Raw genomic sequence first — 24,971 nt, 5'->3', positions numbered from 1 at the left:
GACTCCCGAGAGGTGCCTGTCGAACGAAAATTAGTGCTGAGGGCAGTGCCGTGGGCGGAGTGCTCCATGCTCCTCAGCCTTTTAGACCCTCAGCCCCAACTACCCTCAGGCACCTACTCCTGGGGCTTCTGCCTGGTGGTCTCTCCCAGGACCACCCTGGTGTCCCTCACATTCAGCATGTCTGCTGTGCTCACTGTGCGCGGCGCAAGCATCCCTGCACGCAGAGCGGCTCAGTCCCCAGGAGAGCTCCCCAGCATGGAGGAGCTTTGCCATTTCTCTTCACTCACTGTGTTCCCTTTCTTCTGGCAGAGATGGGGTGACAGTTTATTTGAATCTTACTAACAGTGGGTAAACGCCACACAATCTCACCCCAACTCCAGCCTAGTGTCGCCTGGGCATACACCAGGGGTCCCCAAACTTTTTAAACACGGGGCCAGTTCACTGTCCCTCAGACCGTTGGAGGGCCGGACTATAGTTTAAAAACCTTTGAACAAATTCTTATGCACACTGCACACATCTTATTTTGAAGTAAAAAAACAAAATGGGAACAAATACAATATTTGTATTTGTATGTGGCCTGCGGGCCGGAGTTTGAGGACCCCTGGCATACACAGTAGTCAACAGTGGGACAGGCGGACTGAGGGAGCACCCCCACGGGCACACAGTCTAGAATTGGGTCAGGGGTGTCATTATTTCAACTCTTACTTGGAAAACCTTCAAGCTTATAAATTATTGCAGAAGGAAGGAGAACACCCCAATCCTCTACCCAGGCACCTCTTGCTAACGTCGTGTCCCATGCGCCCTGCAAAGTAGCAAGCACACAGGGGCGGCGTGCCCTCTGAGGGTGATCCCATGGGCCACCCTCGGTGGGAGCTGTCTCCTAGGACAGGTGGGCACAGGGAGGGGCTCCGTCATCCATTGGTTTCTAAGCAGGAAGGTCCAAGATGCTTCTGTGCCTTCCGCCAGGCCCTGCCCTGGGCAGCCTCCTGTGGCTGGGGTATCCCACAGCTGTGCAGTGGCCTCTGAGACGCCGGCTTTCTTTTTTGCTTAATCCTCACTGGAGGATATTTTTTCCACTTTTTAGAGAGAGGGAGGGGGAGAGGGGAAGAAAGAGAAACATCGATGTGAGAGAGACTCATGGGTTGGCTGCCTCCTGCACATGCCCCAACTGGCATCGAATCTGAAACCCAGGTACGACATGCTCGACTGGGAATCAAACCCGAGACCCTCTGGTACGGGGTCCAGTGCTCTAGCCACTAAGCAACACTGGCCAGGGCTGAGATGTTCTGTTTTGAAAGAAGACAGCCCTTCCCCTTTAGTAGAGCCAGCCTTGTCTCGGGTGTGGTGTCCGCCTGGCTAGTGGCAGTATGCCCAGGTGCCAGGTGGGCGCCAGGCATGCCCCGTCTGGATGCAGTGATGTCCCTGCTTCTTGGTGCCTAAGGTGTCCCCAGCATCTCGGACGATTTCTGCTTGTTTCTTCTGGCCTCCGACCTGAGGCTGGGAGACCTTGGGGGCCATTGTCCCTGCTGCTCTTCCCCACCCGGAAGTGTCTGTTCTTGCCTGGGCCGTCTTCCCTGTGGGGGCTGCAAACGAGTGTCCACTCCGCCCTCTGTCCAGCGGATCCTTCCCTTTTCCCGATGTTGTGGGCCAAGAGGTGCTGGTTTTCAGAGGTCCACCCCAGCAGGGCCACGGACGGGGCTCGGGCGCTGGGCAAGGTCAGGCTGCTTCATAGAGGTGAGCATCTGGTGGCATTTCTAATAAAATTGGGCTCTGCCCAGTTCCTGATCTCAGGAACTTCAGTTCTTGGTTAGTGAGCTGAAGTAGTGAGACCCCACTGCAGGCAGCCGCCTCGGTGGGTCTGGATGATGGCGAGGCGTGGCCGGGGGCGTGGACGTGTGCACCCCGGTGACCTCTGTACCTGGAGCTCCGAGGTTTCCCCTCCCCTGGTCAGCCGATGCCAGCACATTGAGTCGGCCTTCCTCTGAGAGGCGTCCGGGTAGAACCCGCGAAGTCACTGTGACAGCAGGGCTGCACCGTCCCCATTGTTCAGCTGAAGTCGGTGTTTCCACCCCAGAGAGTGGGAAGGTGTAATTTCTGGGCCATCGAGGGCGTGTACGTGTTAAAAGGCACATCACTGCTGACAGCGAGTCCTGGGGAACTGGCAGTGCCAGGCGTCCTCCACTCAGGCTGGGGCTCGGCTGCCCATTGCTGCCCCCACGCCAGTCTGCGCTCTCGCGGGACTTCGTGTTGAGGTTGCTTCCTAGTCAGGTGGGCGCACTTGCTTGTACACACCCCAGGCTTGAAGCTTCTCGGCCAGCAGCCACCTGTAACGGGCGCGTCTCCTCTGAGGCTGCCGAGCCGTGGCCGGCTGCGCCAGGTGGGCCTCCCTTCGTTCTGCTCCTGGTGTGTGTTTCTGTGGACGTGAGTGTTGGGAACTGGGTCGCATGTGTAAGTAGGTTGTGCAGACGCAGTTTCGCTGTAGCAGTGATGTGCTCCGTTTGGAAAATTTCCTTCCAAGTTACACACCAAAATCACAGCTTTATGTTTTGTCAACTGACCTGCAGTTTCTCCAGAAGCTAAGTGGGCGGCCTGGCCTGAGAGTCCGTCCGCCACTGCCTCCTCCTGGCAGGTCTCCACGGGCTTTTCCCCAAATCCCCCCCTCCCGTGTGGTCACTTCCACCTGCGCCCCTTTCATTGGAAACCCCTTGAGCGGAGGGGATCTTCAGAGGCTTGAGAAATTCAAACTTCTGATCCTTCCAATAGGCCCTTGCCAATACTGCATTTAAAAACGTCTGCAATACAGTACAAAGCCAGGAAGTTGGTAAACACATGGCTTAGGGAGTTGCTGTAGGGCAGACATGCTCTTGACCCCCACCCACCTGAGAAGGTAGGGCCTGGCCAGCCCCCAGCCCCTGGGGGCCCTTTTCCCACCCTCAGGACCACTGCTGCCCTCACCTGTGGGACTCGCCTGCGCCCCCCTTTCCGATCACCAGGGCTTACTGCGCCTTTAAAAACCCTAGTCCTTGCAGCCCCCCCTCTGAAGGTCCCTCTCGGTCTCTCTCCCTTTGGAGTTTATGGAGGGGTTGGCCCCCATTCTGTCCGGTCCCCGTCCCTCGGCTGGCGTTTCCGTGGTTGGTTTCCCGTGTGCCGTGCCCTCTCCCTGTGGTGAATGGTGGTTGGGGTGGGGTGATGGGTGCAGAGGGACATGGTGGTGTGTTCACTGTTGGCACAGCTGCTCCCCGGCTGCTCTGTGTCCTTCCGGGAGCACATGGGGGCGTCTGCAGGGCCGCCTCGCACTCAGCCGCCTGCTCCTCCGTGACGCCCGGGAGGAGGCTGTTGGGTGCAGGCAGAGGCTCTGTAAGCACGTGAGGACTGAGGACAGCTCTGAGTCTGTTCCCATCCGAGCCCTGCTCACGCCTGGGGGCTGGTGGCTCACAAGTCCTGACCCTGAGAAATCAGTGGCTTGTTTCATGGGACAGAATCTTTATTTATAAGCTTGTTGCCAATCAGCATGTTTTTGGACCTTGAAATTGTTAAAAAATACTTTTATCCACATTGCTTTATCTGGCTGTGGAAATAACTGAGTGTGACTGTGTGTTAGAATGTCTCTGTGGGCAGAGATCCACGGAGCTGCATGTGCTAAGTTTTACTGGCAGGCACGTCACTGCACCTCCGTGATAACGCCGTCAAAAATGGCAAAATCAAAACTCCACCCAGAAAGGCACCTGTGACGTGTCCAGGACCAGCCCAGCCCCAGCCCCAGGCACGGGGGCTGCAGGCAGAGCCTGGGTTCGCAGCGCCTCCCGTCTTCACCTCCTGCTGAGGCCGTGCGACCAGGTGTCCTCCAGTGTGCAGGCCTGTGGCCCCTTGGTCAATTGCCTGCTGTGGACACATGAGCTTGGGTTCCAGATCTGCCTGTAGAGGCAGAGGCTCCTGGCCCCTTCTGCCAAACCCCCAGGGTCAGGCCCCTCCAAAGGACGGGAGGTCCCGCCACAGCAGGTGGCCTTGGGCCGAGCGCAGCCCTGAGCCATGCTTGCCCTTCAGAACTTGGCTGGAGGGCGGTCTTGGAAACGCACTGAGCCATTGTGTTTAAGGGCAGACCCAATGGTCTGGTCGTGGTCGGGCTGGGGGTCTGCCCAGTTTTGTTCTTTGGTTATTTTGTAAGACTTTTGGTTTGCATTCTTTTTTTTAAAAAAAATATATTTTATTGATTTTTTACAGAGAGGGAGGGAGAGGGATAGAGAGTTAGAGACATTGATGAGAAGCATCGATCAGCTGCCTCCTGCATACTCCCTACTAGGGATGTGCCTGCAACCAAGGTGCATGCCCTTGACCGGAATTGAACCTGGGACCCTTCACTCCCCACGCCGATGCTCTATCCAGCGAGCCAAACCAGCTAGGGCTGGTTTGCATTCTTTAAAAAGTTTGGTCTTAAAAGTCTTTGATTGCTGTCCAGACATTGTGATTGCGATGAGGAATGCCTTCTTGTTGCATTTTGTGGTTTTCTGTTTTAGTTTAGATGGAACTTATCTCTCAGTGTCCTTGTGAGGCAAGTTGATGAGTTGCTCTTTGTTTCAGCAGGGGAGTGGTAACTGGGGAAAGGCAGCTTTCTGGTAATGTGAAGGGTTGTTGAAGGATCATTCACACCCCTCCCCCTCTCTTACCCCCATTTCACAAAGCCCTTGCGCTTTATAGGATGGGGTCTCCCGGGAGACTAGAGATGCCAGCGTCCTTCCAGCCAGCAGTAGCTCCTTTGCTCCTGTCTCCAGCTCTGCCCCTGCTTCTCCCTCGAGTGTCTGTCCCAGCTCCTCTTCTCTGTGAGGTGACGGAGCGAGGCTGGTGCCCGCATTTCCCTCCCTCCACGAGAGCCAGCTGGTCTCGAGGGCCCCATGCCTGCTGTGCCAGCTGACAGCTCCCCAAGATGTGCCCGCAGCTGCGTGCATGGGGCCAGTGTCAGGGGAGGAATTAAGAATATGTAGAGCTTTGTTTTCTTTTTAGGTGTTTAATCTGATAGACACGAGTGATTTAAGAGTGGGTGAAACCTGTGGACAGCAGGAGGTGGTGGGCTTTGTTTCCACAGAACCGGAGGCAGCAGAGGCAGCGTTTATGTGCCACGGATGAGGGAGAAACACGTGTGAACACGTGTGGGTTATTGAAAGGAACACTCATTTCCAGTCTCCATGTGGAAAGCATGCACGTGCTGCGTTAAAACTGAACTCTTGAGTTTTTTTGTGTTTTAGGTTAAACAGGATCGCGAATCAGGTGGCCATTCAGCGGAAGAAGCAGTTTGTCGAGAGAGCCCACAGCTACTGGCTGCTCAAAAGGCTGTCGCGGAACGGCGCGCCCCTGCTGAGGCGGCTCCAGTCCAGCCTGCAGTCCCAGAGGAGCACGCAGCAGGTACGCGCCGCGCTCACCCCTCGGCGTCCCCTCGGGCTCCGGCCTCTCGTTGGCGGGGCCCAGTGTGGGCTGGTCCTGGGAGCCGGTGGAGACCTTACATGTCCCGCCTGCGAGGCTGCTGGTTGTGCAGGCGACTCATCCATCGTGTCCCCGGATGTTCCTGCCCGTGGCTTCTGCTTCCTCCCCTCCCTCTGCACACGTGGGGAAGGGGAAGCCTCACTGCTGATCACGTGGGGTGGGCCTGGGGAGGGAGCAGCCGCAGATGAGGCCCGGGCCCCATGGGGGGGGGGCTGTGTTTTGGAAATGTGTGAGAGGGACTTACTAAAGGGCGTTTCTCTGCGGGCTGGTTTAGCATGGACTGCACTGGGAGGGCAGGAGGCAAGAGCTGAGCTGAGTGAGAGCCATGTTGCTTTCTTTGTTGTTAATCCTCACCTGAGGATATTTTCCCATTGACTTTTAGAGAGAGTGGGAGGGATGGAGACACACACGATCACTTGTGTCCACACGCCCTGACTGGGGCAGGGATTGAGTCTATAACCCAGGCGTCTGATCTTGACTGGGAATCGAATCTGAGACTCTGGTGCTCAGGCCAACCCTCTACCACTGAGCCATACCGGACACGTGCCCCCGACTGGAATCGAATCTGGGACCCTTCAGTCCACAGGCCGACGCTCTATCCACTGAGCCACACCAGCCAGGGTGGTTTTTGCTTTTTAAAAGAACAAAACCTGTGATGGCTAAATGGGAAGGACACAGAGAAGGTTAGCGTGGCCCTGTGCGAGGAGACCCCAGGTCCGTGAAGCGCTCTAAACACCAGACAAGCTCTTATACTTGAGGTCGTAATGTGGGCTTGTAGAGCCGTGTGGCATTTTACAGCAGTTCTGAAATACGGATTTGGAGAGTCAGACATGGGCTCTTAGAATTTGAAAACATAAATGGTCATCTGCTCATGGCCCTAGTTTCTGGCTGGTGTCTGCTCACTGTGCTGTGAGGGTGGCCAGCCTCTAGGAGTGGTGTCTGGTTGGCCTCTGGGCTTGGCCACCTCCCTGGGCCAGAGGCTGGGAGCACTCAGCAGAAAGGAGTCTGGTCGGAGTTCCCTCGTTGCCCCCTGCCCCCCTGGCACTCAGAGAGCTGCCCTCCGATGAGCTGGGAGGGGCCCTGGGCGTCCGCCGCCCCACCATTGTCTGAACGGCTTACTGCTCGGTCCCTCTTGCTGCTGAGCTGCTAGGGCTGAGCCAGGCGAGGGGACACTGTTGGGCACAGTGGGACGTGGTGCTCTGCGCGGCCGACGGCTCCATCACAGGTGCAGACGGGGTTCTCGGATGAGCGCCTCAGGCCGTCGCGGCCTCTGCTCGCCTTGCTCCCTCGCTGTGTTCTTGGGTTGGGCACCTCCTGGTGGGCTCTTCACACCGAGCGAGAGCCCCTGTCCCTCCCAGGTGACCACCCTCCAAGTGCCTGCCGCCCGGGGTGCAGCCAAAGACCTTTCATCTCCTTACGTCTCGAAATGCGGCTTTCCATCCCTGTGCCGTCCCGTCGTCTTGGTCACAGACTGTCCTGGGCTGAGCCTGTCCCTCGCCGCCATGCTGTGTGGCCTGGACAGCGACATCGTTCCTAGGCAGTCCCTCGTCTTAACTTTTCTGAGTTCCATGTGCTGGACCCCGAGCCTGTGGTCTCGGCGATGGCGAGGGGCGGCGTGCTTGGTGGGCCCGGCTGCTGCAGAAGGCATTGCCTGCCGGGTGCCAGGCCCCCAGGCTCGCTCCGCCTGGCATGGGGATTGCTGGCTGCTTTGGACGCGTGCCTGTGTCTCCTGTGCCTGCTGTGGGCGTCCTGCGCTCACGGAGAGCCTGCGCCTCTGGGGTCCACCCTCAGCCCTGGGATCTGATGGGTGTTGGAGATGCCTGCTTAGCTGACGTGCTGCGTGTTCGTCCCTCCACTTGGGACCACCGGCCGGAGCTGGCACGGCACTGGGATGTGCTGACCGAAAGGTGTAGCAGGCGGTTGGGACCAGAGCCTGCACGGCCTCCATGTGTGGGAGGGCCTGGCCTTTGCAGGTGGATGGGCGCAGGGCAGCGAGGCGCTGGAGGGGGGGGTCAGACACGGAGGTGGGGTGACAGACCTGGGTTCTCATCGGCCATGGACCCAGGATAACCACGGGCCACACACATGTGCCTGGGCCTGCCCGGAGATGCTGGTTTCTGGGGGGGTGGGCGGGGGTGAGGGCTTGTCCCAGCAGTTTCCTGTGCTGTCTGTGCTGGTCCATTCTGGGTTCTGGTTGGGCAGAGGTCGGGCCTTCAGCAGACAGGACACTGGGAGGTGGGCCTAGCTCTGCACGTGGACCCTGGTGCTGTGTCAGCAGGAGGAGGTGGGCCCAGGAGGAACTGAGGATGGGCAGCTGCTGTGAGAGTGGACGGTGAGCGTGCGTGAGGACCAGGGCCCTGGGCACACCCGGGGGACCAGCAAGGAAGTGTGAGGAAGTGCGTGGGGGTGGCTGTGTGGAGCCCAGGGAGGAGGGGAGGTTGGAGTGCTGGGCCCAGCCGGGGCCGGGACCCGGGAGCGCCTTTGGTGGTGTTCTCTGCGCTGGGACAGTCCTGCTGGGCTGTCAGGGCTCTGCCAGGGTCGGACCGGGTCAGCTTTGTTGGAGGTGCATTGGGTGGGCCTCGTGTGTCCTGGCAGCTCCTTAGTTTCTCTGACTTTTCAGTACAATCTTTTCAGTGTTGAAATGTAGAATGGAGAATGGAGATGGGTAAATGGTGTGTCCAGAGCACAGGCCCGCCTGTCTGGCCTGGGTGTTTTCTGTGTATTTGTTTTTCCTTGGCTGCTGCTGATTCTCGGAGTCCAGGAGGTTGGACCCCTGTCCCGTCTCGAGGTCAAGGCGCGTGGCTGCTCTCGGCTCAGGCCCTTCAGCGTTTTGGGTCCTGAGAGGCCCCTTGCCCTCCACCTGTAGGGACCCTGGTGTGCCCGCACGGTGGAGGCTGCACCCGCTGACTCCGCACCGCTCTGGGCGCTGTGGGGGGCTGGGCTCCCGCTGCCTCTCTGGGCATCGGCGGCTGACTTTCAGCCTTCGATTCATTTTCACAGAGAGAGAACGACGAGGAGATTCAGGCCGCCAAAGAGAAGCTGAAGTACTGGCAGCGGCTGCGGCACGACCTGGAGCGCGCACGCCTGCTGATTGAGCTCCTGCGCAAGCGCGAGAAGCTCAAGCGGGAGCAGGTGAGGCCCGTCGCGGGGCCATGGGCTTCTGGGCCTGCAGTCCTTGGGCCCGGCCCTCGCCACCCCGGTGCCCTGGGCGGCAAGCAGCTTCATGGGAGGGGGACTTGCCTCCTGGAAGGACGACAGTGGCACCCAGTGTGGTGTTTGGGACACATGGGGCCGGGGGAGGCGGGGGCCTGGCCGGCACCCGGTGGGTGCGTGGGTGGCACCGTTCACGAGGTGCCTTGACCGAGGCCGGGAGTTAGGGTTTAAGTGAGGCACTTGTATTGGCCGTGGACCGAGGGTCAGCGCGGGCGGTCCTGCAGCAGGAAGGTCACCTGTGCGTGTCCGCGCTGAGCGCCCTTGTCCTCCAGGTGAAGGTCGAGCAGATGGCGCTGGAGCTGCGGCTGACCCCGCTCACGGTGCTGCTGCGCTCCGTGCTGGACCAGCTGCAGGAGAAGGACCCGGCTCGCATATTCGCCCAGCCGGTGAGCCTGAAGGAGGTGGGTGTGCTGACCGCTCGCCCCGCCCCGTCCACACTGACCGCAGGACGCCGCTCGCCTGTGTTCCTGAGTCCTCCCTCTTCTCACCGAGTCCTTACGCTGTGAAGGCGCCCGTCTCACTGTAAAGTCTTAGCGACGCGGTGGGGGCGTGCCTGCTGAGCACCCCAGCAGGTGGGGGTCTGCCCAGCGGGCCGTCGTGGCTCTGGTTTCAGCGACGGAGCTGAGTCAGCAGAGCCCGTGGGAAGGGGTGCGAGTGCCACGTCTCAGTGTTGCCGTGCGCTCGTGGGAGTCCTGTGTGCTATGTGTGCATTTAGGCGTGTCGTGTTGCATGTTTGCGCGTGTGAGACTCCGTGTGGGCGCGTGAATTCTCTGGAGTGGCAATGACCTTTCCGCATGTAAGTGCTGTGCCCTCCTGCGATCAGGTGCCCGACTACCTGGAGCACATCAAGCAGCCCATGGACTTCTCCACCATGAGGAAGCGGCTGGAGGCGCAAGGGTACAGCAGCCTCCCCGAGTTCGAGGAGGACTTCGACCTCATTGTGGACAACTGCATGCGGTACAACGCCAAGGACACGGTGTTCTACCGAGCCGCCGTGAGGCTGCGCGACCAGGGCGGCGTGGTGCTGCGGCAGGCCCGGCGCCAGGTGGACAGCATCGGATTTGAGGCGGCCTCGGGGGTGCACCTGCCGGAGCGGCCGGCCGCGGCCCCTCGGCGGCCTTTCTCCTGGGAGGACGGTAAGCACGGGCCCGGGTCCGGTGCCGGGAGAGCCACCTGTAGCCTGGTCGGCTCTGCCCAGCAGGACTCGGATGCGAGCTCCAGCCGCTCTAGCTCTCTAGGAGCCGCTCGAAGAAGGGGAAGGAAGGCGGCTTATTTCCGTAGCGTCCCTCCGACCCAGCACACCCGGCGTACTGAGGATTTGACACGCAGTCATTGTAGAAGCCACTGGGGATAGTTGCCATTCGCCTCCTTCTCCCTCTGCCACCATCACACCCCCTCTCTTCATTCAGACCAGCCACGTTTTAGGTGCCCACGTGAGAGACTCATGCGGCGGGGCCCATGTGGGACAGCCCGGCCCACCTGACGCAGCCCCGGGAGCAGCTTAGTGGGGACTTGCGCCCAGGCTGGGTCCCTAGCTTCCAAGGGTGCTGTTAGCTGCTGAAAGGGCCCAGAAACCGGCACACGCACTCCGTTCTCTGCTGGCTACCCGCCCCCTCCTGGTTTGTGCTGGATTAAGGGCCTCAGGACTCAGGCCGCCTCCCTCTGTGCGAGACACAGCAGAGCTGCCTGTGCTGTTTCTGTCCTTGGAGGCTGGGCTGCCCCCTGTCCCCAGGCTCCGGCCACCACACATTGGCTGCCACCCAGCTTCCTGGAGCAAGAAGGGGCCCGGGGGCCTCAGTGTTGGGCCTTTCAGAAAATGACCATGCATGTTGCCATGGTGTTGCCTAAGTAAATTCTAGGCATAAAATCAAGGATGAGAAGTCCTACTGTATCTCTTCCTTGGTATCGGGGCGGGGGTCCAAGGTGAGCTGGTGCACCCAGTGTGTCCTCCCTCCCGTTAAGTCTGGTGGGCGCTGTGTGCCCCTCTGCTGGGCGGGACCGTGTCCGGCTGCAGGCGGGCAGCTGTCCCTGCTCTGCTTGAAGGATCTGCAAGATGCACTGAGGAGTTCTCCTTTGGGCTTCGGATGACATGGTCTTTGCTCACGTGAATGTTTCTGAGTTTAATGCCTATGAGGCTTTGTGAGTGATGATAGGGATTCGAGCCAGGCTGCTATGTGCAGTCTCAGCTGCATCTGTAGCTGGGAGGGGCTCCCCCTCCACCAGGTGGCGCTAGAGTAGGCTTCTCCTTGGCGGCCTCACTTGTCTCAGGTGACTTGTGCCTCGGAGATTTGGGGTTTCTGAGGCTCAGCATGACCTGTGAGACGTGCAGCCCAGCGTCATCCCTGGGTCTGGACTCGAGCGCGAGGCCAGTTAGGCACAAGCAGCCGCACCTTGGCCCTGGCGCGGGGAAGGGAGAGTCCTGCTCAGGAGGACGCCCGGCAGGTGGTGGGCCTGCCCAGCCGGCCACGGTCGCCCCTAGTCTCAGTCAAGGGGCTGAGTCAGAGGGCTCGGCGCTGGCCTCCCTCACGAGAGGCTTGGTGGTCCTGCGTCTGCACCTGCGTCTCCCACGCCCGTGCACCGCCTCGGGTGGCAAGCATGTCCCCTACGGCAGCCCCTGTCTGTTCCCGTGGCAGCCCCAGTCGTGGGTTTAGAGCGTGGGTGAGGGCCGTCACGTGGCTGAGAAGGGGCGTGGCCCAGGGTGACGTCGGGGCGTGGAGGTGGAAGGGCGTTCGCTCAGTGGCACCACAGGTGACGGCTAACGGACGTGTGTTCTGTGACTCAGTGGACAGGTTGCTGAACCCGGCCAACAGGGCCCACATGGGGCTGGAGGAGCAGCTGCGGGAGCTGCTGGACAAGCTGGACCTCACGTGCGCCATGAAGTCCAGCGGGTCGCGGAGCAAGCGGGCCAAGCTCCTGAAGAAGGAGATCGCGCTCGTGCGGATGTCTGCAAAGGGGGATCAGCAAAGGCTTCCCAGAGCAAATGAGCCTTCGGTAAGTTAGATTTCCCATCCACATACAGTTAAGGATAAAGCCAGGGAAGCAAGGAAGGGGAAAAGAGGTCCTCTTTCCAAATAATTTTAAAACACTTTAGCATTTCTATAGTTTCCTGTTCCAGGTTTTCTAGCTTTCACCCCTACAGTCTCCCGGTATCTGGTTGGAGTTGTCTTTCCCGCCCTACAGAGGCGATGGAGTTTCTCCAAAGATGCAGTGCAACTGCTTTCAGGGACAGTGATGAGTTCTTCTGCCAGAAAACAAACACAGTAGCAGACAGCACCGCAAGACAAAGCAGCTCGTGCGGAGCAAGCTGAGCCAGCAGCAGAGCCAGCCCCCGCCCGCCGAGTCAGGTACTGGAGGCTTTGAAGAGGAAGGTGCTCCACTGGGGCCGGAGCCGGGGCAGGAAGGTAAGCAGCGCGGCCTCCCGGCGCCTTCCCCAGCCCAGGGTCACCTGACCCCGCCCCATGCCACTCGGCTCTGGTGCCCGCCGTCCTGCCGTCGGTGCTGTGCTCTGGCCCTGAGGTGGTCAGAGTGCCAGGCAGAGCAAGACTGCCCTTCCCAGCTGGGTCCTGAAAAGCCGTCCGGAAAGCAGGGCTTAGGTCTCAGGCAGCATCCTGCGTGGTGGGAGCGGAGGGTGGCGTGCACAGGCGTGGTGGCATTGCTGTCGTGTTGTCTGTGAGGAGGGAGCGCCAGTTAACGGGCACGAGTGAGGAGAGGCGCTGTGACGGGTTGCTCTAAAGTGCCCTCCTGTACATGCACCTCTTTGACCTTTGGAGAGTGGGCAGGCAGGGTGGGCGCCAGTCACGGGGACCAGGGCTGCCTGAGGGCCCCCAGAGCCAGCCCTGCCTTGGCAGCCTGGCACTCCCCGAGCAGAGCTTGGAGAGGGGGGTGCATTGCGAGCAGACCGAGCTGCAGGCATGTCTTGGTGGACCAGAACACAGGATGGCGCAGACCCTGCCCCCCAACGGGGACACGGGCACGGGTGCCGAGGGAGCAGTCGGACGGCTGGTCCAGGAGGTGAGCGGGGGGACTTGCAGGAAACCCTCCCCACTCTTGCCCCCTCCTAGTTTCAGGGCAAGCGGGTCAGTCACACAAAACGGAAAGTGGACTGAGACTCCGTGGCAGCCGTCGGTTGTAACCTTTCTGAGTGTTGAAAAAGCCACACACACTGTTCTGCAGCCGCTCTAAAAGGCCTTTGCCTGCTGTTGGCGGTCTGCAGGGCCCTGGTCACGGCCGTGCGTGTGTCTTGTGTTGTGTCATCTGCGGCCCCAGGAAGTGCTGGCCGTGACTGTGTAGTTCCTCTGAGTTTCACATGGTCCCGTGGGTCACAGCTCCCGTGTCCTCTAGCGGTTCCCTTAGCAAATGCCTCCTGTGCCTCTAGCCAAGGGTGGTTCTGCTGCCTTTCTCCTTTGATGCCTGGTTCTCAGTGTGCGGTTGGCTGGGTTAGGTCCCTCCTCGGGGCTGTGAATTGCCGTGGGTTCCAGAAGCGAGCGGAGCTTCCGTTCTCCGCACTCTCCCTGCTGGAGGGTCGGGCTCCGGTACACTTGTTCCAGGGGCCGCTGGCAGCCAGTTGTACTTGGGGTCCCAGGCTGACCCCCTGTTGAGCCTGGAGGGTCCTTGGGGTCCAGGGTGGCCTCCCCTCAGGCCTGTGCACCCCTGGGGGATGGGTGCCCTGAGACATGGCAGGACCTGGGGGGTGGCGGTCAGTGTAGGGCACCACTGTCCTCCAGCCAGCCCCCTCTTGCTGCCGGAGCGGCTGCTCTGGCCCTGGTATCTGCCTCTTAGAAAACCGCTCCTTGTGTGTTAATTGTCTGGAAAAGAGCGAGGGCGGGAGAAAGCTTGTCACCAAGTGACGCGCTGTCACTGGAATGGCTGCCCTGAGCACCTGCTCTTCCCAGCGGAGAGGCGTGGGCCCTTCTGTTCCTGCGTCCAGGGCTCCCGCCCTCCCTCCTGGGCGGGGCACCTCGCCCGCCAGGCTGGAGCCCCTCAGTCAGGCTGGTCCCTTTGCTACTCTGGCGCGGGGGTCACTTTAAAGGAAGCACACGAACCGAGATCAGAGATGACAGACAGCCTGGAGCTGCCTGGAACGTGCCCCATGTGCAGTCTCGGAGAGAGCATGTGGCTTTCAGCTGGTGGGAAAGGAAGGTGGAGAGAAAGCAGCTTCCAGGGGGCCCACCACAGGGAGCAGGGAGCTCCAGAGGTTCCCAGGTGGCTGTGCGTGGAGACAGACGAACCAGCCGTTGACGTTACTCTGGAAATGTGAACCTGGGAGACTTAGGATGCACAAACCCAAGACTCTTCTCAAACAATCTTGAGCAGCAGTGTTACTATGACACCTAAAGTAGTAGGGACTCCTAATATCTAGAACTGTCTTGGTGGTGACTTAGTGTTTACGTTGTTTCCTCTTGAAGGACAGGGAAGTGATGGGTGGGTGTCAGGCCCATTGAGGTGGGGGCTGCACCCGCCCGGCCAGGGAGGGAGGTCTGCTGGCTCGGGGTCCCCAGGGACCTTCCTGGGATGGAGGCCTGGAGGTGAGGACACAGCGGCAGGCCCGTCCCTGCTGCTCACGCCGCACCGTTTGGGGCCAGTGCTCCTGCGGCTGTGTGCGCCTCGGCCCCTCGTCTGTCTGCTGCCCAGCTCGGGGCTATTTTCCGAGGGGACTGTGAGGCTCAGGGAGAGCTGGAGGCGGCTGTCACAGCACCCCGTCACCTGGGGAGGCCTGCATGCAGCCAGCACTTAGAGAGGCCTGTGCTTTGCTTGCACATGGAGCGTGCGTTCAGTTGGCTGCTGGGCCAGAGAAATGGGTGGCTCCGGGAGAACAGTGAGGGGTTGGCAGGGAGAGGGCGTTGTTGCTGAGTCTCCGATGGGCTTTTGCTGTCGGTTTGGGGGTTTGAGGCCATTGTTTGAGCCCTGCCGGGCTGTTCCAGGCTGAGCCGTCCCCTGTCCTGGGCCTGCCTGTTCAGTGCAGCCGGCAGCATGCCCTGGCTGGGTTCTGTTTATGACGGCTGTGGGCGAGGGCCAGGGCAGGCGAGGGCCCTGTCGTGCTTGTAAGGGCTTTTTAAAAGAGCTTCGTTACGTGTGTGCTAGCATCCAGTGACGTTTCCACACGGTCCTGCAGGGCACCTGCTCTCCTGGAGGTGGGGGGCGGGGACTTCACCTGGGTCTGCCTGGCCCCACGCCTGGTCCTTCACGCGCTGCCCCTTGGAAATCTTCCCGTGAGTTGCCCTGGTGGTGGGCGCCCCGTGGCTGCAGAACAGCGACAGTGGGTGAGCAAAGCGGCTGGAAGGAGGGGCCGTGAGGCCTGCTGGTGAGGTTCCCTGCGGCTGGTGCAGGTCTCCCGTGACGGCGAGAGGAGCCCTGTGGACTGAGCATGAGAGGAGCAGAGGGGTGAGCCATGGTGGTCCGGGGCCTCGTGTGTGGCAGGAACAAGGGCGCCTGGAGGGGGCCGTGAGGGCCTGGCTGTGCAGTGGGAGAGCCCAGCAGGGAGGGGCAGCAGAGGGGCAGGCGGGGTCCGCACCCACAGGCCCAGGTGGAGGCAGCCTTGCTGGCACGGAGGCGGCTCTTTAGGCTCATGGTCAGGGCGAGTGCTGATGTGGGGGCTCGAGGGTCAGGCCGGAGGGAGGACAGGAGGCAGCACGCCAGCGGAGGGCGCTGGGGAAGGGAGGAGGGCGCAGCGAGCTCCGCCTGTGGCGTGCCTTCGCAGAGGCTTTCAGCGGGAACTCCGCAGGCCCGTCCGTCCACGCAGGCCTTGTGTGTTGTAAGCTGTTTCCTCGCACGTGTGCGTGACTTCAAGCAGCGGTGGGGAGGGTTGTGTCACCAGCCAACGCGTCACTGTGGCTCTCGGTGCCGCATCCTGCTTGTCGGTGCCCGTCTCAGAGCCCGACGCACGAGGGGGTGGTGTCCCCTGGCAGCCCTCGGTGGGGGGGCCTCTGCCCCGGGTGTGGGAGTCCGTGAGGCGGGCACTCTGGCAAGCGTGGAGCCCCGAGGCCCGAGTTCAGCAGCGCGGGCTCAGGTCATGGGGGCCCTACACGGTGGCAGCTTTTCAGCTTTTCCTTCTCAAGTGACCTCGGGGTTAGTGGTACCTTGACATCTTTCAAGGGGCTCGAGGGCTTCCGGGGTCACTACGGGAAGAAGTGTATCTAGGTACCAGTGCCACTGGGGTCATTTCAGTAGCTCCTCTGGGCTGTAGGCCACGCACTCATCCCGGTGGGTGTGGCCTCGCCGGTAGTGCCGGCCCGTCCGAGGGCAGCCTCCAGGGCTGAGCTGGTTTTCATGTGGCTTGTTCCATGTGGAGACGCTGAAGCCTCGGTTAAAATAGTCTCTTCCAAAGGTTGTATTTATTTTTAAAGTCAGATTGGAAGGAGTCACACTAGCATTTCCGGGTGTGGCTGGCAGAGGAGTGAGGTGTGTGCTGAGACCCGGGCGGGAGGTTTCTCCCGTTTCAAATCGCTCACAGCCCTCGGCACTGCCTGCTTGTGGCGCCGACTAGGGAAGCCTGGTCAGCAGTGGGGTGAGTGTCGGCTCCCCTGTGCCCAGCTCTGGGCGAGGCCGGGCGGGCGGGGACGCCCATAGGCCTTAGTGGGTGCGCTTTCTCTTCTCAAGGTGAGTGAGCTGTGGCTGCAGCTGCCGGCGTGCCCCCCAATGATGTGCTTAATGTTGGCGAATGTGAAGTCCTCTCCCGGGTGTGTCCAGAGGCCAGGGCACCCGCCTGTGGGGTGGGGAGCCCCCTGCTGGGACCCCACAGCCCTCACTGCCCACAGGTAGTTGTGTGTGATGCTTTGTTTCCTTAATTGAAGTAGTATTTTGGTGGACTTCACATTTATAGTAAGTTTTATAATAGATTTTATAATTACCAGTTTTCAAAAATCACTTTATTTATAATTTTTTCAGGAGATAAATCTCCCCCTAAACTTGAACCATCAGATGCATTACCTCTTCCTTCAAACTCGGAGACTAATTCAGAACCACCAACCCTCAAACCAGTAGAACTCAACCCAGAGCAGAGTAAACTATTCAAAAGAGTCACATTTGATAATGAATCACATAGCACTTGCACTCAGAGCGCCCTGGTAATCGGACACCCTGCAGAGCCCACCCTCGCCTGTAGTGGCGCTGCGCCGGCGGCGGCCTCCGCGGGGGCGGAGCCAGCAAGCGATGTAAACAGACGCCCTTCTGTTCTCTTCTGCAAATCGAACAGTGTAAGCCCCCCAAAGTCTGCCAAGAACACTGAGACCCCGCCAGCTTCTCCTCAGCTAGGGACCAAAACCTTTCTGTCTGTAGTCCTTCCGAGGTTGGAGACTCTTCTGCAGCCAAGAAAAAGGTCGCGAAGCACCTGCGGCGACGCCGAGGTGGAGGCGGGGTCCCCGGGAAAGCGCCTGGACACAGGTAAATGCCGCGGCCTCGCCGGCCCCTCTCTCCTCCGGGGTCAGCGGGCATAGTCGTGGGCGCGCGTGTTTCAGTTTACTGTCCGCAGTTCTCGTAATTTCCAGATGAGAAGACAGAGGGCACATTTTTTCTTTGAAAACCCCCAACTGTAGGTCTGAGGGTGCATCGCGGGGTGGCTGCTGGCCACGTGGGCCTGGGTGGGCGGTCCTGCTCCTCCCTCGGACTGTGCACTGCGGGAGAGCCGGAGGGAGGGCTGGAGGGAGGGCTGGAGGGAGAGCCGGAGGGAGAGCCGGAGGGAGAGCCGGAGGGGCTCATTTGCATGTCCTGGGCGCGCAGGGGGCTGGAAGGAGGCCTGAGCTCTTCTGCAGCCTGTGCCTCCCCCGCGACTGCAGCTGAGTGTGTGTCACTGAAACTGGCGGACTGTTGTCCCCCTCGTGGCTCCACGATGGCCGTGCCTCTGGGAGGCGCCGGTTCTGTCTCTGACGCCTCCTTCGGGAGGTGTGTGGACATGCTTGTCCTGCAGGTTCTGTCTTGGACCAGAGCCTGGCCTCTGTTTCTTAATGGTCCACCTGGTGCGTCCAGACACGGTCTCTTGGCTGTCCTGCTGTCAGGGCACCTCTCAGTTCAGCTGGAGGAGCAGAGGCCGGGTGGGGGCGAGCCATCTGCGTCCCGAGCCTCCCGGCGGGGCCGGTGGAGGTGGAGGTGGAGGGCCGTCCCCGCTCGCGCTGAAGGTGCCCGTGGAGGAGGCGGTCCAGCAGGTGTTTCTGGTGCTGGTTCTGCACTCGGCAGACACTTGTTCTTGCTACCGAAGTCACTTCTTATGAACGTCATTGAAACGCAGGGAACACTCTCACACGTGCCCTTCGTCTCATAGACATTCTCACCCGTGGCCCCTCTTTCATGGATTGATACCAAGTTGGAGTTCTTTAGTAATTTATTAAAACCTTCGAGTGTCTGAGCCACACGAGCTCCTCAGCGTCTCACAGACACATGAAGGATGGACGCTCGCGTCAGTGCGTGCCCCCCCCCCCTTCCTTGGGCCCTCGGGCTGCTTGTCTGCAAGTGCTCTGAGAGGCCTCGGAGGGGCAGTCGCGGGGCAGACCCCTGTGTGTCGTGGCTCCAGGCCCCAGGCCCTGCCTTTGGCTCCTGCGTCTGGGGCACCTGTCCCACGCCACACCCTCTGCCCGCCACCCAACTGCAGCGCACCTGCCGGGCACTGCTGGCCCATCACCCGCTGAGAAGCGGTGACCAGAAGGCCCGCCAGCCCTGCGTTGGCCTCACTGACCTGCTGGGTCTGGCTGGAGCCGTTGGCAAGGGTCCACCAGCCGGCGTTCGTGGCGCGCAGGGCGCTTGCACTCGGTCACCGATGTCCTCCTCCCGCTTTCCACGTCTGAGGGGCGGGTTTTGCACAGGCGGCCGCGGCGTGGAGGAGTCTGCCCCGGTCCTGACGGAAATGCAGTCTCTGCTTCCTTCCTCCAGCGCGTCCGCCGCCCGTGGACGTGCGACGAGGCCTTCGCTCCTGTGCGGCCCGGGAGCCTCAGCTGCTCTGGGCAGAGTGCCGGCCAGGGTGCCCACCCGTCCATTTCAGCCTCACCCACTCGGGCTGCGGCTCCTGGGTCTCTGGCTCCAAGCTTGCAGCCTTTGCATTCGGGACAGGAAATGCCTGGTCCTCTGATCATCCCCACATTCATCGGCGTGCTCGGCCTGCCTTGTAGGGAGTCTGGGTTCCCCTGCGCTGCAAGGTTTCCAAGTTAGATACAAGCTGACGCGTTCATTCCAGGACGCAAGTTCATTCCAGCACAGCTGATGTGTCCACTCAGGACACCGCCCGTGGGCTCCGCGGGAAGCGCTGCGGGAGGCGTGGGCTGCTCTTGCCTCCAGGAGGTTAGCACACCTGCCTCGGCTCCGGCCGGTTCCCAGAGCTCTGCTCTGCTGGCTCCTCTCCCGTGGCCATGGGCTTGTTCCAGCAGCGACCCAGGCAGGACTTCTGAGCTGCTTGTCTCCTCCTGAGGTTCCTGCCGCGATTCCTGTGTGCACGTGGGGGCGGGCGTGCGGGACGGAGGGGAGAGGGACTCTTCGCGTCCTTGGCCGTTCAGGGCAGCGGCTGGTCTGTTGATGTCTTCAGTCAGACCAGGTGGCCTTTTCACTGTTTCCCAGGCTCTCATTTCACTGCCAACGTGCTGGGTGGCTCCCTCTTGGGTCCTAATGGTTTTCTCTTGCTCAGCTTGGATGGAGTTCGGCCAAGTGGCCGCTCTGGAACGCAGGGCGATGGCTGCGTCTTGATCTCACACGATTCTTGGATGTCATTGGAAGCACCAGCTCAACCAGCTCAACCACCTCCAACACTAACACCTGCACGTGGAGCCTGGCCCCGTCAGCCCGGCGCGCGGGAGGGACCGCCTCCCCGGGGTCAGGTGTGAGCCTTAGAGTCAGTCGTGGCTCAGATCACCTCTCGCATCCGGAGGACGCCCTGCACAGATTCCGATCGCGTCCTCAGCAGGTGCAGGACCGGGCCTGACAGGACCCGCATGCGCCACCTGACAGCCAGGAGACCGGGTGCTAACCCTGTCCCTCCGCGTCCTCTCACCCTCCCTCCCCTTCCTGCTGGTTCTCCTGGCCATCATGCTGCAGGGAGGAGGCCCAGCCCGGGAGAGCGGCGGCCTGTGCCTCGTGCCTGTGCCTGGCGCCTGGCCTGCTTCCTGCGCCATGGCGTCCTGTGGGGCTGGGCTGGCACAGCAGGGCGGTTGGGACCTTACGCGCTGGTTTTATCGAAAGGTTGAACACACACACAACGTGCAGTTCTCTTGCTGAGAGTGTAAGTCACGACGTGCGGACGAGGTGATGGGCTTGCCCACCGCTCACGAAACTGAGGCAGTGGCCCCCCCGCCTGCGGAGCTGGCCCCATGTTTGATCCCATGTTCTGCTTTGGGGGCCGCAGGGAGCCTGGGAGGAACGCTGGTGTCTGCAGCACGTGGCTGGGTGGATGGTGGTGACCGCAGCCCACTCTTTGCTTTGCCTCATCGGCTGCCAACCAGAAGGTTTTTTAAAAAAATTATTTTAATATCTTATTGATTTCAGAGAGGAAAGGAGAGTGAGAGAAACATCAATGATGAGAGAGAATCATTGACCAGCTGCTTCCTGCACGCCCGCTACTGGGGATTGGGCCCACATCCTGGGCATCTGCCCTGACCAGGAATTGAACTCTGATGCTCTATCCACTGAGCAACACCAGCCAGGGTCAGAAGGTTCTTTTTTTTTAAAAAAATATATTTTATTGATTTTAGAGAGGAAGAGAGAGGGAGAGATAGAAACATCAATGATGAGAGAGAATCATTGGATGGCTGCCTTCTGCACACGCCCCACTGGGGATCGAGCCTGCAACCAGGCATGTGCCCCTGGCCGGAATCGAAACCGGGACCCTTCAGTCCGCAGGCTGAGGCTGTGTCCATTGAGCGAAATCAGCTGGGCCAGAAGGTTCTTTAAGGGGCAGTGAGGTGTGGTGAGGGGGGGCTGGCTGTCACACCCGGGGCTTGAGGGCCTGGCCGTGCAGGCCGCTCCAGCTGAGGGCCTGGCCTTGGTGAGCTTTCTCTGCAGAGTCGCCTCAGCCACCCCATGGGGCACCTCTTCCACATGTGGCCTGGGTGAGCCCGGGAGGCCTGGAGGGGGTGAGGGAGCCCGGCCAGGGGCCTCAGCTTGGCCAGACCTTTGGGGGCAGAGGAAGGCTTGTGTTTGCTGTGTCTCCTGTGACCCCGGTGGACCCGAGCGCGGTGCTGGTGGAGGACACGGCCGGGTTCGAGAGCCGCCCTGTCCCCTCCCGCGCCTTCAGAACGCCTCGTGTTGCCATGTTGCTGAGCGTCGGCTCCACTGGCCATGTGGTTGCTGCAGCTTGGGGACGGGCCTCCTGCTGCTGGGGGGCCCTCGGCCTCCTGTCTGCAGACCTGCAGAGCCTGCCTGACCGCGTGTCATTTTGTGTCCTTGCAGGGTCTCTGAGGCTTGGCCTGGCTGCTGCCCAGGGAGCCCCGTGGGGAGAGTGACAGGTGCTCAGGGACACTTCTCGGGGAGAACGGGGGGTGCTGGCCCCGCTGCGTGCCGCTGCGTCCTTGGACAGAGGGGAGGAGATGAGCTCGTGCCTCAGGCTGAGGCCTCCCCACCCCTCAGCCTTCCCCTTCATGTCTCCCAGGAGCCTGGCTTCAGGTGGTTGTCCCCAAGCACGGTGTCTGCGTGGACGTCCCGAGGGTGGGCTCGCTGTGTGATAGCTGCCGGGCTTCTCTGTCCCGGACTCTCCTCTGCTTGGGCGCCTACTTGGTCTGCGCTTGGCCAGCCGTCCGTGAGGGCGCCGCCTGCTCTTGTGCTTCCCGCGCAGGCTCCCGCCTGGTGCAGGGCCCAACCTGCTCGTTCCACACGTGAGCTTGTCCCAGGGCCTCCGGGTGCAGCTCGCCACCACGGCTTTGACAGGCCTCCGGCCCCGCCATCCTGCTTCTCTGCCTGGAAGGGCGTCGTCAGCTCCTTTGTCAGGAGGAGCGAATGGCCGAGGTCCAGGAGGTAGAGGCAGGGCGAGGCCGTCCGCTCCGTGTGGCGCTAAAGGGAGAGACTTTGGGACTGTGTGTCCTTGTCGTCGGGCCGTTGGCACAAGGTGTGTCTGGACCAGGCCCGGGTCTGGTGATGCTCAGGGCTTCCTCCGAGGCCGCAGGTGGTGCCTGTTCCCTTGTGCTGGGCCCGGATGTGCGCCTGTGGCTGTGGCCCCTTCTCTCACCTCGGATCCTGCACACTGGGCTCCGTCCATCTGTCCGTCCATCTGGGTGGCCGTCTCTGACTTGCTGACTGCCTTGGGGTCTTCCCTGGACAGTGTCTTCTGTGCTCCTGTCGCCTGGAGGACCCTGAGGTGGAGAGGCTGGCCGTCCGTCCCCTTGCTCTCCGTGCTCCCGGGGCGTGGGCTGGAGTCGGTCTTGTGGTGTCTCATGCGGCATCAGCTGCCTTACCAACATGGTTGGTCGCCGCGTGCAAGTGTCAGGTTTCAGCACGGGCGCAGGACCCCAGCCAACGGCTCAGCTGCTGCTGATGAATGTGAGTTCGTTTTAAAGGTGAAAGGACGAAGTGATGCTGAAAGCCAGGGGGTTGACGCCCACTCAGTGCAGCCAGTGCCTCTGAGGTCCCGTGGGAACAGCAGAACTCCTGCCCTTTCTGCACTTGGACTTCTCCGCTCCGTCGGGGTTACTCATCTCCCCGTTTTAAAGTGAGTCACGTGCACTGAGCCTCTGCAGGAAGTACACAGGCGCACCTTGGGGACACGGGTCGAGGTCCAGACCCACACACAACAGGAGTCGCCATGAAGTGATCACGTGAATGCTCTGGTCCCGGTGCCCATAGGACGGCTCGCCTCACACCGTAGCCTACTAAGTGTGTGCTAGCGTGTGTCTAGCAACCACGGTGCATCCCTTCATTAACAATACTTGATGAGAGTTAGCCGTCATCTGAGCAGTCTCTGTGCTGAAGGTCTTGTGTGGCGGCGGTGGCTGCTGACTGTGAGGTGGTTACGGAGGCTGGGGCGGTGGCGGCGTCTCAGAGTAAGACAGCAGTGACGTTCTCCGCACGGCCGACTCCTCAGCACGGCCTCCCTGCGCCTGCAACATCACCCACAAACCTCTCTCAGAACTGCAGCCAGTCCTCAAACCCGGCACTGCTCTACCAGCAACGCTCACGGGACGCTCTGAATCCTCTGTCGCCATCCCCCCCGTCCTCACAGCCTCGTCACAGGGGGGGCTCCGTCTCCCGAAACCCATCTCTCTGCTCCTCTGCAACTCGTCACAGGGGGGGCTCCGTCTCCCGAAACCCCTCTCTCTGCTCCTCCTCGTCACTCAAGCTCTGTCCTGAGTTTGCAGTGATTCAGCGCGTCCTCAGGCTCCACGTCGTGCTCCTTCTGCTGCTCCCACCGCACGTGCAGGCACTTCCTCTCGGAGGCCTGGAGCCCTCAGGTCGGCCACGAGGGTGGACCAGCTTCTCCCAGGAGGCAGCTGGGTCGGGGAGACCTTTTCCTTTATTCTCCCCGATCCATCAGAGGAACCGCGACGGCAGCGATCGCTTACAAATGGGGCTTTTCTTCCCAGGGAGACTTGGGAGTCAGAGTTAGTCCTGACCCAAGCAAGAGCTGCAGAAAGGTATGAAAACAGCATTCATCTGGCCCGTCTCCCCCGCGCTCCTGGTGACCGGGCGCCTTGTCGCGAGCAGTAAGATCCTTTTTTCTGAGCAGCCGGTCTGCACAGGGGCTCACACGGTGCAGGAAGCCGTGTGGCACGTTCAGACACAGGTAGGGCAGACGGAGCATCACTCTTACCGGCCTAGGGTTTTCTAAATGGAAGTGAGCACAGGCTCCAGCTTAAAGTCCCAGCTGCATGAGCTCCCAGCAGGAGCCGCCTGTCCCGTGAGGCCAGGCGCTGACCGCCCCTCACTGCGAACGTCCCAGGTGGCGTCTCCTGCCGTAGGAGGCCGTGTCCTCCACACTCCGAGGCTGTGGAGGCACCGGCTGAGTCCCCTCCTCGGTCATCCGAGCGGCCCTTCTGCACAACTTGCGGCAGCTCGGCACCTGCTGCTGCTTCCCCTGTCACCTCCCGCAGCTCACGACCCGCCTCCCATCTCCACACGTTCCTCCCGCCGCCTCCTCGCCTCTCAGCCTTCACGGAATGGAAGAGCAGGGCCTGGCCTGGATTGGGCTTTGGCTGCAGGGAGCTGTGGCTGTGTGGCCTCGACCCAGAGCACGGACCCGTCTCCTCACCAGCAGCAGGCTGTCCCCTCTCATCACGCGTGTTGGCTGCAGCAGCGCTCGAATGTCCTTCCAGAGCCTCTTGGCCTTCCAGCAGGCTCACTGTGGGGCGCGAGAGGCCTCCCTTTCAGCCTCTCTTGGCGTCGGACAGGCCGCACCAAGCTGGTCGTTTCTGCTTTTGATTTGAAGTGAGAGGTGCAGCTCTTCCTTCACTGGGCCTCCTGGAGGCCATTGTGGGCTCTGAAAGGGCCCGACTTCCGTCTTGTTGTGTCTCAGGAAATAGGGGCCCGGGAGAGGGAGCGAGATGGGCGGCCGGTCGGTGGAGCAGTGAGAGCACAGCATTTATCAGTTAGGTTCTTGGTCTCATACGGGGCAGTTTGTAGGCCCCAAACAATGACAGGAGTAAGGTTAAGGGTCACTGATCACAGAGCACCATGACCAGGTTTTGACGATGACAAGGATTGTGATATTTCAGCAGCACCGAGCACAGGCTGTTGGGGAGTGGTGCCCGTGGGCTGGCGAGGTGCAGGGCTGCACAAGCCTTCAGGTGGTGGAATCGCAGTCTCTGCGAAGCGCAGTGAAGCGAGGTTGCCTGTGTAAAGCAGGCGAGAGCTCTAACCTGACCACCCCTTCACCCGGTTTTAAAGAAACGACTTCAGTTGTTTAGCACGAGGAGCGGGGTTTCTGTTTGGGGGAAAACATGCACAGTCCTGCTCTCACCGGGAGGAGCCCGGCGGGGTCTGCAGGGAGCGGGGACGGGGACGGACGGACGGACAGGACACGGGGCTATGCAGTGAGAGGTCTGCCCGGTCCCTTGGCCTGACGTTGGTGGTAGGGACGTGGCCGGTGTGTCTGGTCACGGAGGGCGCGGCTCTGAGGCGGCCTGGCCTTGTGAGCGCCGCTTCCTGGGAGTGCGCTACCCCACCCCGTTAGCCAGGCGCCTGTGGCCTGTTTTAATGTGTTTTAGGTTCTTGTTAACACTTTTCTTTTGAAAGAGTTTTTTCACCGACTTGCCGTTCCCATTTGAAGTTCCACTGTGTGAGGTCGCTCTTGGTGGTCTGGCTCCTCAGCCAGGTCCCGGCCGGCCTGGCCCTCGAGCCTGGTGCAGACACGGCTCATCCCCGCCTCCCCGGAGGGACGTGCGGGG

The 24,971-nt window shown here is 61.0% G+C and overlaps 1 protein-coding gene across 3 annotated transcripts in view; it reads left to right on the top strand.

The window, feature by feature from the left end:
- Positions 1–24,971, top strand: part of BRD1 (bromodomain containing 1) — a 40,267-nt gene that overhangs the window by 7,758 nt on the left and 7,538 nt on the right. Inside the window, exons 2-9 of one of the 3 annotated variants that reach the window (XM_015568727.1) lie at positions 5,241–5,397; positions 8,476–8,607; positions 8,961–9,089; positions 9,512–9,824; positions 11,471–11,630; positions 11,989–12,089; positions 16,573–16,880; positions 16,963–17,067. In XM_015568727.1, the coding sequence (XP_015424213.1) occupies positions 5,241–5,397; positions 8,476–8,607; positions 8,961–9,089; positions 9,512–9,824; positions 11,471–11,630; positions 11,989–12,089; positions 16,573–16,880; positions 16,963–17,067 (1,405 nt within the window). Of the gene's footprint in view, positions 1–5,240; positions 5,398–8,475; positions 8,608–8,960; positions 9,090–9,511; positions 9,825–11,470; positions 11,631–11,988; positions 12,090–16,572; positions 17,068–24,971 lie in introns of all 3 variants that reach the window. The other 2 variants (XM_015568728.1, XM_006771083.2) reach the window with 2 other exon arrangements.

This window comes from Myotis davidii, unplaced genomic scaffold, assembly GCF_000327345.1.
Source record: "Myotis davidii unplaced genomic scaffold, ASM32734v1 scaffold845, whole genome shotgun sequence".
In the NCBI taxonomy this organism is placed as follows: Eukaryota; Metazoa; Chordata; class Mammalia; order Chiroptera; family Vespertilionidae; genus Myotis; species Myotis davidii.
This window is presented reverse-complemented; position numbering and strand designations above follow the sequence as displayed.